The sequence below is a fragment of the Eublepharis macularius genome, chromosome 17, assembly GCF_028583425.1.
Source record: "Eublepharis macularius isolate TG4126 chromosome 17, MPM_Emac_v1.0, whole genome shotgun sequence".
Taxonomy (NCBI): domain Eukaryota; kingdom Metazoa; phylum Chordata; class Lepidosauria; order Squamata; family Eublepharidae; genus Eublepharis; species Eublepharis macularius.
This window is the reverse complement of record NC_072806.1, coordinates 31,037,608-31,050,949: the sequence shown is the minus strand read 5'-3', so window position 1 is coordinate 31,050,949 and position 13,342 is coordinate 31,037,608. Positions and strand designations below refer to the sequence as shown.

The window sequence follows — 13,342 nt, the reverse complement described above, 5'->3', positions numbered from 1 at the left end:
TATCCTCACAACCCTGTGAGGTCAGGCATAGAGAGAGAAGTTACCAAGTGCACTTCCAGTCCTCTTCATAGATCATTTGGAACAGATCTTTTTGTGTGCAGAACAAAAAATCATCTCAAACGATTGATAAAGACCAATTGAAAGTGCATTATCCAACGTGTATGGAATCACTCAATGTGTCTCCCTTCACTTGAGCGTCCTTGCGTAAGAGGTCTCCTCCAGAGAGACTTAGGACTGGGGAGACCCAGGTTCAAATCTTGACACGCCCATATGGCCGTGTGCGGAATCAGCCAATGTTAGCCGGGAAATGTAGGAGTTTAAAAGACGGAGCCAAAAGCTTCATCAGTTTTACCTCTCTACAAAGAGGCAGAGATTGCTCTTTGGAGGGTTTGTTTATTTCTTTTGCTTCCCAGACTGGGAGGCAAAATTAACATAGCCTTGGGGAAGAGAAGGGGAAATGAACAAAACCTCCAAGAAGCGATCAGCTCTTTGTAGAGAGGTGAAACTTCTCCATAAAGAAACCCTGCCAGCTCTAAAGATGTGAAAATGACGGAGCCTTCCGAGCTGCCTTTTTACACTACAGTTCCCTGCTAACGTTGCGTCTGCTTTCACTTGAGCATTGGCGTGTAATGCATTTCATTTAGAGTGACTCATGTCTGTTTGTCCTAGTACATTTGGGCAGCGTATCTGATTCCTCCCTCACAGCAACCCTCTGAGGTAGGTAAGGAGGAGAGAAAAACTGATTGGCCCCGGCCGTTCAGTGAGCTTTGTGGCAGAAGGGGTTTTTAACCAGGGCTCTTGGATCCCAGCTTAGCACTCTAAACACCACCCTCTGCTGGGTCTCCAAGCACAATTTTGAGCAGATGCTTCTGATTTTCTTTTGATCATAAAATCTTTATTGGTGGGAGAGGGGGTGGAATGCATGAAAAAAATGACGGCCGAGGGGGAAATCCTTCGCAGTTTTCTACACATGAAAGAGAGCATGGCTAGAGTACAAAAACATGGAGAATTTTCCACTAGCTGTCTCAGAAAATCTGCATTTTGACTGCAGAAGTCTAGCAATAAAACCCCTCTTCCACCAGTCTCTCTTTTTTTCAGGAAAGTATCAAGATTTTCCAAGCCATCTGTTTTCCCTGCCTCTTTTTCCATGTTTTCTCATATCTACCAGCTTGTAATACAGGGCTCATTTTGAGGGGGAACGTGCAGGAACGCAGTTCCGGTAGTTCCCCAAAGAGGTCACATGTCAGGTGGCCCCACCCACCTGACTCTCGGCCATTTGGGGCTCGTTTCAGCCTGGATTGGGGCCGAAACGGCCCGGATCGGGTCTCTGACAGGTGGTGCATCACTCTCCCGCTCAGCAGCGGCCTGATCCTGTCCATTTTGGGCCCCTTTTTGGCCATTTTCAGCCCCTTTTTGCCATTTTGAGCCCAATTTCGGCCCTGAATGGCCAGGATTGGGTCCAAAACAGCCAGGATAGGTGATGTCAGGGGGTGTGGCATATGCAAATCAGTTATGCTAATGACATATTTCCAGTGCTGCCAAGGGGCGTGGCATATGTTAATGAGTTCTGTTAATGAGTTCTGCTAATGAGTTCCTCCAGCTCTTTTTCCACGAAATGACCCCTGTTGTAATATAATAGATGGTGGAATATTTAATCTGCTACATGTTTTGGCATTCCTTGATTTGTTTTTGATGAGTTCTTGACTGGTGGATAATTTTATGTAGCATTTAGATAAATGGTGTTATTGACAAGCTCCTGTTCCTGAAAATGGGTGCGTTCCCAGGGGCTCTGCACACTGTTCTCATGTCATCTCGTTTTATTATTTTCAATGCACTCTGGTGGTTTTGTCTCTCCAGGAAAAGCCATGGCTGTTCAAAACAAGTTGAGACATTTTTATTGTTTGGAGTAAAAGGCTGAGCCCTCATTCCAAGGGCCTCCACTAGGGATTCGACTCTCTGTCCATTTTCATTTCTTTTGGATTTTGGACATTGCTCTTCTCATCACTTCTGGCCTGCCTCGTTTTTGTTGCTCTCCTTGGCGATGTCTTTATTTCTTTATGTTAATTATAGTCTCCTTTCTCATTGAGACTCAAGGCAGATTACACAGTCGAAGTCAGTACTGTCAACGGGATGGGACATCCAATAAACAGTGTTATAGGACTAGGATTGTAGAAATCGGAAACAAAGCATAAGCATTAATGTGACATATTAAATGATGCGGATATTACGTAGCAAGAGCATACTTACAGCAACAACAGTACCTACAATATGTCCACAGTCCATCCCTTTACCAAAGCATCTTTCTGAACCATTTTGTTACAGTACAGCCCTCTTACCCTTGTTAAGAAGCCCTCCTGAATACTTCAGTTTTGCATAGTTTATGGAAAGCCAATAGACAGGAAGCCCTCCTAACTCAAACCCGGTTCTGCAGCCCATGCTGTAAGAGCCAAGCTACAAGTGACCCCTGACACAGGTTGGACACTTGTCAGCTTCCCTCAAGTTTTGATGGGAAATGTAGGCGTCCTGGTCTTGCAGCTTGGCTCTCCATTTAATTGAAGTTTACAGAGTGGCAGTCTATGGGAGGGAGAACATGCAGTCGGGAGGGGAGTGCAGGCATCAGGCTCTTGCCGGGCACCCCCCTTCCCCTCTGCTGGGTGTGTGTGTGTGTGGGGGGGGTGTTCTGTAAACTTCAATTAAATGGAGAGATGAGCTGTAAGACCAGGATGCCTACATTTCCCGTCAAAACTTGAGGGAAGCTGACAAGAGTCCAACCTGTGTCAGGCGTCACTTGTAGCTTGGTTCTAAGATGGGGGAGAATGCCCATGTTCTTGATTTTGCATATTTGCAGGGTGGCATGTGCAGAAGGCCCTTCTTAGAGGAGCAAAGCTCCTGTTTCTGTCCTGTAAATATGAAGGACCAAGGCCGTGAAAGGCTTTGTATGTGATAGCCAGTACCTGGTATTGTGATGAGCAGGGCTTTTTTCCAGCAGAAATGTGGTGGAACGGTGTTCCGGCACCTCTTGAAAATGGTCACATGGCCGGTGGCCCCGCCCCCTGATCTCCAGACAGAGGGGAGTTTAGATTGCCCTCCGCGCCTCTCCAGCAGCGCGGAGGGCAATCTAAACTCCCCTCTGTCTGGAGATCAGGGGGTGGGGCCATTGGCCATGTGACCATTTTCGCCAAGGGCGATTTAAGCTTCAAAAAACTCCCCCCTTGTTCCAGCTGACCCAAAGTGACATCATTGTGCCGTCCTGAGTTCCACCACTGAGTTCCACCACCTCTTTTCCCAGAAAAAAAGCCCTGGTGATGAGTAACTGATGAGCAGCCAGTGGAGTGACTGAAGAATGAGAGTAATACCACTATTTTTGTGCATTGTCAATTAAAAATGCATACATTTTGGAGGGGAAAATATGGCATGAGGAAAGGAAACCCTCACAACAATTTAAAACGCGAGTTCTTAATTCTTGTGGAGAAGAAGCATTTCTTGTGGGAAAGAAGCAAAAACAGAACGGTGATATTGGGATTGAATCAACAAGTTGTGAAATTCAGTCTCCTTAATTACGATGACTGTATAATAATGATAATGATAATAATAATAATATTCAATTTATATACCACCCTTCAGGACAACTTAATGCCCACTCAGAGCAGTTCACAAATTGTGTTATTATTGTCCTCCCAATAATCATCCTGTGAAGTGGGTGGAGCTGAGAGAGCTCTGAGAGAGCTGTGACTGACCCAGGGTCACCCAGCTAGCTTCAAGTGGAGGAGGGGGGAATCAACCCAGTTCTGAGGAATCAAACCCGGTTCTGCAGCTGAAACCAACTGGGTGACCTTGGGCTAGTCACAGTTCTCTGGAGCTCTCTCAGCCCCACCCACCTCACAGGGTGATTATTGTTGTGGGGATAATAATGACATACTTTGTAAACCGCTCTGAGTGGGCATTAAGTTGTCCTGAAGGGCGGTATATAAATCGAATGTTGTTGTTGTTAGAGTCCTGCCGTTCTTAACCACTGCCACTGGTGGCCTCTTGTTTATTGTCAAATATGAAATTTTGCACACTGGCTGAGAGTTCCAACCTTCTGTTTTTCCTTTAGCTGCCAGAGGTGAAGCTGCCCGAATCCCCACCAGGAGTACTGGCCGTACCTTGGGGAGCATCTTGTCGGAAAGCCAGAGCAGCTTGGGGAGTGAACGCGGTGGGGTCCTGAGCGCCACCGAAAGCTGCCCCAGTGACCAGCTGGCTGAAGACGAGGATAGTGATGCCAGCCGCGGCCTCTCTGGTGAGTTGAGTAGCAGGGAGGCTGTAGGAGGGACATAGTCCCTCTCTGCAAGGATGCAGCATTTGAAGGCGGGTGGGGCAGTTTGGAACCAAGCTCCTCCCTCACTGGGAATGAGCATGAAAAAGCAAGTGGGCTCCAAGATGTCAACTCCCAGTTGGGAAATTCCTGGAGATTTGGAGGCGGAGGCTGCGGAGGGCGGGTTTGTGGAGGGGAGGGACCACAACAGAGCATAATGCTATAGAGTCCACCCTCCAAAGTTGCCATTTTCTCCAGAGGAGTTAGCCGTGTTAGTCTGTAGTAGCAACATCGAAAAGAGTCCAGTAGCACCTTTAAGACTAACCAACTTTACTGTAGCATAAGCTTTCGAGAATCACAGCTCTCTTCATCAGAAGCGAGACAAAGAGAACTGTGATTCTCGAAAGCTTATGCTACAGTAAAGTTGGTTAGTCTTAAAGGTGCTACTGGACTCTTTTCAATTTTCTCCAGGGGAACTCACCTCTGTAGTCCTGAGATCAGTTGTAATTCCAGGAGAACTCCAGGCTCCACCTGGAGTTTGGCAGTGCTCTGTGGCCATTTCCGCACCTGAGATGAGACTCTAATCCTGAAATGGCAGCTTCCATTTGGGGCTGGGTGTCACTCTGGCCCATCCACGGTGGAGAGTTTCCCGCTATTGCACCAGCGTTGTTGATGTTTGCATCATGCAGGATCTTAAGGTGCAAATTAGCTTGGTAAGAACAGGAAGGTTTTAACAAAAATTTAAAAGTGTGACTTTGTCACACGAGGTGAAAATTTTGTATGTGTTGGCTTTTTTATTGACGGAGGTGTGGAACATTTTTTTAAAACTGGGGCTGCGTTTATACCTGTGGCATCTACATACCAGCTCTCCTGTGCAAAGGTGCCATCCTCTTCCATTCCCAGCCCGATCCGTTTGCTTGGAAACAGCTCCACGAAGAAAGATGGTGGCTGGAGGTTGAGAGTTTTGCTCAATAAGGTTAGGCTAACTGGTGACTGGAGGAGAGGCCGGGCCCACTGCCTGGGTCCTCTAGAACCCAACCTTCTAGTCAAGTCAAGCAAGCCTTTATTGGCATATATAAAATATGAAATGTTAAATATAGAAACAAAGAGATTGAAATTACAGAAAGGAACAGGGCAACAGTGCAGTAAAACCAGTATAGAATATTACTTGTCAGGGCGTATAGCCATGGCTCTGTAGAGAAACTTTGCTAGTATTTCAGTTATTTCCCCATCTGGGTTGTCAAGTAGAAACTTAACCAACCTTCTAACCTCCTTGTGGACTTTGGGGGAGATTAATGGTCCCTTCATCTGGAAGAGATTTTTTTTTGAGGACTGTCACCCCAGAGCATATGGGAAGGACAGCCAGTACTTAACAATAAGGATGCAGTTTAGCAGTTGGTCGAGAGCGTTCAGTATATGAGGCACTCTCTCTAGGTTAACACAGCAGGCCTGCCTATGGCTCTAAGGGGACCTGGGGGTATTAACCCCACATTGTAGATGGGGGTCATCAGCTTGAAAATGCTGAGTTGCGTGATTCAAGGAATTGTCTGGCCCTAAGACGGGCCACTGAGTTCCTCCCTTCGGTTGCAGGTCTCAGATGGGTTTTCCCAGCCCTGCCACTTTGAGACCAGTCAGCAGGAGATGTCAGCAACTGAAACTGGTCCTCAGCCAAGATGGGTAGCAGTCTGTAGCAGCAGAAAAGAGCAAAAGTCCAGTAGCCCCTATAAGACTAACGAAATTTGTGGTCGGATAGGAGCTTTCGTGAGTCACAGCTCTTTTCTTCAGATACAGCTAGACTGTCCTTCACCCGCTATCGTCATTTGGCATCTGAAATCACTCCACTCTCCAGAATATAAGGGCAGAGGGACTCACATTCCAGCTGCTTCTGAAGAATTGAGCTGTGACTCACGAAAGCTCATACCCTACCACAAATTTTGTTAGTCTTACAAGTGCTACTGGACTCTTGTTCTTTTCTGCTGTTCCATAACCAGACCCACGAACTATAGCAAGGGCCAACAGGCACATACCAAATCAAGATTCTGCCCCTGGTTTAACCCACCTGTTGTGACATGGTAAGCTACATTCTGTGACTTGTGTAGCTGACTCAGATTTGCCCGATTTCTTTCAGGCTGCTCAGTTCTGCGGCTGGTCCCCTGTCTTGCTGCTTTCATGTGCTCCTGTATTATCGTGGCAAGCGCCCGGCACTGACTGCAGGCTTTTGTTTTCTCTCCTTAGCAAACCTTTGCAAACAGCAGTCCCTCGCCCTCCCTCTCATTTCAGTCTCCCTCGTCCGCGTGCTTTCTGCTTTCCGCTCCTCTCCCACAATGACTTACTTCTGTAAAGCGTTAATGGACCTTGTTTTCTAACAGCAGCCAGGCTAACAATCCATAACTCTCTGCATCGTTATAGCTCTTAGCAAGCTTTTAATGATTGCCGCAAAGGGTCGAACACCAGCCCTGGAAATGTGGAATTGGAGTGGCATGAAAAGGATCTGTGGGAAGTGGAGCTTGATTCCCTCTGCGCAGAAATGCCTCCCCAAGAAATGAGCGTGCATGATAGAAATGCAGGATTGGAATTTTTTTTTCAATTTGCTTAATTTGCATTTTAATACTCTGCCTTACTGAATAACATCTGAGCTGCTTTCCCAAAAAATGCCATAAGGAACTATGCTGTTTGCGACTTCCTTTACCGGAGGCTTGTGGAGGCTGCTGATCGGTGATCAGCTGGTGTTCCATTAATGGCCACTAATGCCCCAGCAGGCTAGCCTTTATCCCGAAGTCCATTGTGGCAGGTGCCTGAAGCCTCCTCTCTGCAGGTGAAGGCTGAAAAGAATGGTTTGCCCCACATCTTGGAATGTGGAAAGTGGAATGAGAAAGAGCTCGATTGTGGGGGCTGGCTGAAGGTCTGCATTGCATGCTGCAGAGCAGGACGGGATCCCAAATGTGTGCGTTAGCTTCAAAAAGCAGTTGCTGGGGGCCAACTATGGATCGGGGCCGAGATGCTAGGGGGAGGGGGCTTGCCTCTGTTCCCTAACCAGCAGTGGCCCCCTGCATTCCCTACATTAAACCCCAAGAGGAAAAAACAACGGTACCTGTCACACCTGCTATCTTCTCCTGGGGCTAAATGCAGCCCAGGCGAGCCATTTCTGATTGAGGAAATGGCTGCGGAAGAGCAGTCAAACTTCCATTTTTCTTAGTGCAGCATTAGCATGTCAAGGCTATCCCTCTGCTGTATTTTGGCATCAGTGGAGATCCAGGCACGTCTGCCAAGTGTAGTGTCTGACTTGGCCCTAAGAAGAGTGCTCAGAGATGTCTGGCTGTCTTTGTAGATTTTGGGGTGGAGGTGGGGGTTGAGGTCAACGATACTTGCCTGTGAATCTTCTTGCTTCTCACTTTCTCAGCTTGTATTGATGCAGATAGATGGATATTGCAAACGTCTTGTAAATCACAGCTGTTTGCTCTTCTTCACCAAGTAACAAAGTCTGTTCTTAAGTTCCTTCAGCTTAGAGCCGAACTAGACATTACTTTGTGCATGAATCCGCTGTGGGCCCAACTGGTGTTTCCTGCAGCCACGTGGCAGCTGCAGGGAATGGCTTCTTTTACAAAAGGAGAGCCCAGGCTCAGAATGCTTCCCCCAGATGTTTTCCTGTGCAAAAACAGCGTGGGGGAGTTTTTGCTGCTTCAAGTGCCCAAGTAATTCCAAAAGGAGCAGAAACACCAGAGAAATACACCCCCCCACACACACACACGCATGCTGTTTTCACATGAGAAAAGGGCTTGGGGGGGAGGCAGGAGCCTATCCTCCCTCGGAGGCAGCATTCCAAGCCTGTTTGGGCTGTTTGGAGAGCCAGGTTTGATTCCCCACTCCTCCACTTGAAGCCAGCTGGGTGGCCTGGGGTCAGTCACAGCTTCTCGGAGCTCTCTCAGCCCCACCCATCTCACAGGGTGTTTTGTTGTGGGAATAATAATGGCATACTTTGTAAACTGCTCTGAGTGTTAAGTCATCCTGAAGGGCGGTATATAAATCTAATGTTGTTGTTGTTATTGTTATCGCTATTTTGGAAAATGGCTTGAAGGCTTCCCCTGCAGTGGCTTCCCCTGCAGTGGTGTTCTGAGGCTGCTTGAGCTCTCCTTTATTTCTTACAGCCATTTCCGACAGCTGCTATGTGGCTGCGGGGAATCCAAGTTGGGGCTGGGGAACCCAGACCCAACTCTTTAAAAACCTGCACGTCTAGTTTGACCCTAAAAAGGATTCGTCTGAATTTTGCAAGCGTGCTGCTTCTGTTCGGAAATCCCCATTTTGGTGTTTTTCATCTTCTTGTGAGACGATCACTTTAGTTAAATGTATTCCTTTAAAACTGTTTGGTTTTGGTGTTATTTTTGCTATAAGTGGTGTGTAGCTTAAAAAAACCCAAACGTATCAGGAGTCACAACAGTGTAAATGTGAGGTGGGGGGACCAGAAGATTCACAATGACATTTTACAAGATTGGCTATATTGGCTTGACACTAGTAGCAGCCAGCGTGGTATAGAATTTGGGAGACCCAGGTTTGAATCTCCACTCTCCCATGGCAGCCCAACGGGTAACTTTGGCCCATTACTCTCTCTCAGCCTAACCCACCTCACAGCATTGTTGTAAAGACAAAATGAAACAGAGGGTATAATGCTGTTGTAAGTTGCTTTGGGTCGCCATTGGAGTGAAAAGTCGGGCATAAATAAATAGTAATTTAAGCTTAGCCTCCCTGAGTTCCTCTGCGTTTCAGGCTGAATTAATTTTGTTTTATTTTGTCTGCTTCCTTTTAAAAGGGAAAAGGCGTCTCCCAACCGGTCCCTGGTGCTGATGGCAACCGAATACCTAGAGATCCAAGATGTGTTCTTATCAACTCACTACATGGAAGTTTGAGTGAATGGCAATTGCAGACTGTGGTTGCACACCAGCCTTGACGACCCCGCTTTGGCAGTGTGGAGATGGTGCCGTTGCCATCTGTCTGTTTTGTGTTCGTGCCTCCCTTTCATTTCTCTTATTGCTGAAGTGGTTGGGGGCCTTGAGGAACCAATAGGACCACCCTTATCCATCTCCATCAAGCTTTGGATATTGGGGAGGGGGTCTTCCGTTTTTTGCTGTAAGTGCAGAGGTTCTGACGAATCAAGAGACTTCTAAAGAAACTCCTGTTGAATGGTCACAGTGCTGCCTAGTGGCAAGAGAGCAGAGGAGCGACATGTAACAGCTCTAAAGAGAGGCTAACTGGACCGCAAGACTTAATTCTTTGCGTGTGCCTAAAGACGTTTCTCGGGAATTCTCTTTCTTGCATTTTGCCACTGCTTGGCTTCGCAGAAAAGGTGTACAGAAACAAAGAATTTTCAGTTGTGTACAAGGAGGAGGCATTCTGTGGAGGTCTCGTTTCAAAAAGAAGGAAACTTAAGATGTCAGGACAGCAACCGATTGTGTAGGGGGCGGAGATGATGGGGGCTGGGGGTGGTGAGAGCTGCAGTGAACTTGGCAACCAGTTCCTCATCTATGCTGGTCTCTATGTGCCTGATGCAAAAGAGGAGATTGGCCAGGGCAGAAAGGGCAAGGCCAGGAATGCATCACATTTCTGACAACTGCACAAGGAAAACGGTCAAGCGGTGGAGGCCAAACTTCCTGGTGGGAACCTGACTGGGTTGCTTGGACATCACCTGAGAACCTGCAGATTGTTGCTCATAGAGGGACTGAAGGTTGATTTAGACTCCCATCTTTAATGCCAAGCAGTTGTGTTCAGTTTCTGCTTTTGCTCTCAACGACATTGGCTAGTGCTGCCCCCCCCGGACCCTGTACACCCCCAAAGCAAAATGGCATTCAGGCTCACCTTGGTCTTCAGCATGTATTACGTGAATTTAAAAAGCACCTGTTTCCCTTTTGGTGTAGCTTTGTAGGCTTGCCCAAAGGGGTGAGGCCACTGTGCTGTCATAACCAGAAGAACGTTTATCTACAAGTCCCATCTGCAGCAGGTAACCAGGTGGGAAATGTGGCAAGATGGAGCTATTTTGAACAGAATTGCCCTTCAGCAATACCGTCACAGTTCTCGAGTCCGTGTTTTTGTCATGGGGAGAGAGCAGAACTCTGGTGGTGTGTTTATTCCGGAGGGAAATTCTTGGCCCCTGGTAGTTAAGTATTTATTGTAGGAATGGGCAAGTGATCCGTCAAATCCAGTCTCCTGAAGGGTGCCTACCAGTTTGGCCAGGTCCAAGATGAGGAATAACTGCTCCCCTTCCATCATCTGTCCTTAGAGCCAAACTAGACGTTTGCTTTTGAAAACATTTGAACTCTGGTTCCTCGGACCCAGCTCCGCTTCCCTGCAGCCGCACAGCAGCTGCAGTGAATGGCTATTAAAAAATAAAGCAGAGCCAGTTTGGGATCAGCATGTTGCCGTTGAGGGGCTCCTACCTGTCCCCCACAGTCACTTTCTGTGCCAAGATACTGCTGTTCCCCTGTTTTTCCTGCTCCGTGTGCACGGAATGCTTCACACCGAGCAGCAAAAATGGGGAAATAACCCCCCAGTGCTGTTTCAGTGCAGAAAATAGCTGGGGAGGCAGGAGGTCTTCCCCTGCGGTGGCCTTCTAAGCCCAAAGCAGCTCTGCTTTATTTTTAAAATAGCCCTTCTCTGAAGTTCTTGTGTGATGTGGGGAACCCAAACCCAGATCTTTGAAGAGGCGAATGTCTAGTTTGGCCCTCAGTGTTGCTTCTCTGTAAACTTCGTTTCTGACCATGAATGTATGATAAGAATTCTTGAAGTTGTGTCTTTTTCTACCATGCTTGCTGATCTGTAACAGATGCCCATCTGTTTGTTATGGGCGGGGGGAATATAGCGGCATTGGGAGAAGAACAGCTTCCTTGCCAAGCCCTCCTTTGTCAAATCTCCTTACGTGCGCACAGTGTATTTTGTGATGTTTTGTAGGAATGGTTTGTTTTGTTTTCTTGAAGGTATGTGTCACTGTATTCTTTTGGTTTTCTTGATGGAAGGAATATACTTCTTACTTACTCACCCCATGGAACTGTGCATTCTCTTTCTTAAGTTTTTGGACTCTCCTTGGGAATAAAAGTCCAGCATCCAATCTCCCATCCCCTATATAATAGCTTCTTCAAGTTCTTCATTAATGCCCACACATGGAATTTTGAGCCTGTAAAGTTTTGTCTCTTTGTAGGGTTCACTTGCATTCAAATAGCCTAAATCCTGCCTAAACTGTGCGAAATCGCACGAGGAAGACGCTGTAGTTCCAGAAGCTCACCGCCATGTTCCATGACTAGTAAGCAGTGTGAAAACGGCCAGTGAGGGGAAACCCGCACCTTATGAAACTTCAGCTTTTACATCTTCCAAAGTACACCTTTATATTGTGAAATCTGGAGAAAAAATGGGGAGACAAGCTACAAAAGACTCTCTATCCTTGAAACTCTGTGGTTTGGAGGAATTCCCCGCTCTTCATCAACAGCCACAAATTACTGGGACAGACAAGCCATTTAACCCCTTGGTAAAACCCTGAACTTTTACCATGTGGAAATATTCAGCTGGTCTCCAGTTAATGGTCCATTTTGCTCAACTTCCAGCTGCCATTGATGCCAGCAAGGAGCTGGCAGAGAGCCACCTGACAATAGGGATACACAGAAAGATCATTTTTCGTTTCTTTTCATTTTCATATATATATTTGTAGTTTTTCCTTCCCCTCATTTTCCTGTTCAATTTGTTTCTTTTATACTGTTTATGCACATATGAGTCAATTTTCACATCATTCTATCAAAATTCATTACTATAGACAGAGGAGAAAAAAAGATATTTTTTCTTGAGTTTCTGTCGGAAGCTGAGATGTTTAAATCGAAACCTCCACTGAGCTTGTATTTAGCTCCAGCTGAGAGTTCCTCTTCTTCCAGCTTCCTTCTAAGTGCTATTGATGAAGGCAGTAACTATGCCTCCCTCCATCATGCCTGGATCCAGCTACAGAAGACTCTTCACTGGATATTTCTATTGGTGTTTGCTGTTAGTTGCTTTGGGAACGAGGCTTGGATGAAAAGTGGGATAAAAATATGGAGAATGCATGCTCGGGGCTGGGGGAGAACTGACATCATGTTCGAGGTGGATGACCTGATCATGGCATCAGTTTTTCCATCAGTGTTCACCCTTTGAACTGCTTCCTGAGATGGCTAAGGGTCTCAGGATCTTGCGAGGCTTCTGCAAGGATCTAAACCCCTGACTCTTATGTCACATCCACTGGAGGACTGGGGGCCAAGCTAGAAGTGACGAATGACACTTGAACGGCAAGTGAACAGACTCACGTGTATTCCTCCGTAGCGATCGAGTGGAGTGCAAGTGAAATGCGAGTGAACAGGGAGGAATACACGTCTGTTCACTTGCCGTTCAAGTGTCATCCATCACTTCTAGCTTGGCCCTGAGGCTGCTCTCTGAAAGAAGGGGAAGTTTGTTTGGCATCTTTCCAATTTGCCAATCTGTTCAAAGCTCAGAAGCAAGTGTGGATCCAAGTGGAGGAAACGTGAAACTGCTGGAAAAGGAGCCAACTTTGAAACTTCTCTGTCTCCCTACCCTCGGTGCTGTTCATAATGCTTCTTTCGTTGTCCCGTCTTTCGCTTTTCTGCATAAACATCTCCCTCCTCCCCTTCTGCTGCTGAAAACCACCCAGCATAATGTAACTCTTAATCGCAGCTGCAGAGTCGTCGTTCTTGGCCTTCGGCTTGTCATTCATTTCTCCTGACAATGAAAGGGGCCATTCAACATTTCCCACCAAGAAAATCGGTGTATTGTTTGTCAAAATCATATGGCTCTATATATATCTGTACCTTTGCCCTGCATTCAATCTCAAGGCTTTTAATACCTGGCTCCCCCTCCCCTTTCTCTCTCTCTCTCTTACAATCTTTTTTTTTTTACAGCTCTCTCTGCTAATTGCAGTTTGGATTGGTTTTAGCATGGGGAGCAGGGGCTGTTTCGCTGGAGAATGCTACCTTGTCAATCATTCACGGGGTCTGCTGGTTTGCTCTGCACCCCCTCCGGCTTAGCCACAGT

General features: G+C 46.8%; 1 protein-coding gene across 1 annotated transcript in view; it reads left to right on the top strand.

The window, feature by feature from the left end:
* Positions 1–11,314, top strand: part of RPH3AL (rabphilin 3A like (without C2 domains)) — an 80,274-nt gene extending 68,960 nt beyond the window's left edge. Inside the window, exons 8-9 of the mRNA XM_055002055.1 lie at positions 4,097–4,279; positions 9,099–11,314. Of these exons, the coding sequence (XP_054858030.1) occupies positions 4,097–4,279; positions 9,099–9,133 (218 nt within the window). The 3' untranslated portion in view covers positions 9,134–11,314. The remainder of the gene's footprint in view (positions 1–4,096; positions 4,280–9,098) is intronic.
* The last annotated feature ends 2,028 nt before the right edge of the window (positions 11,315–13,342 follow it).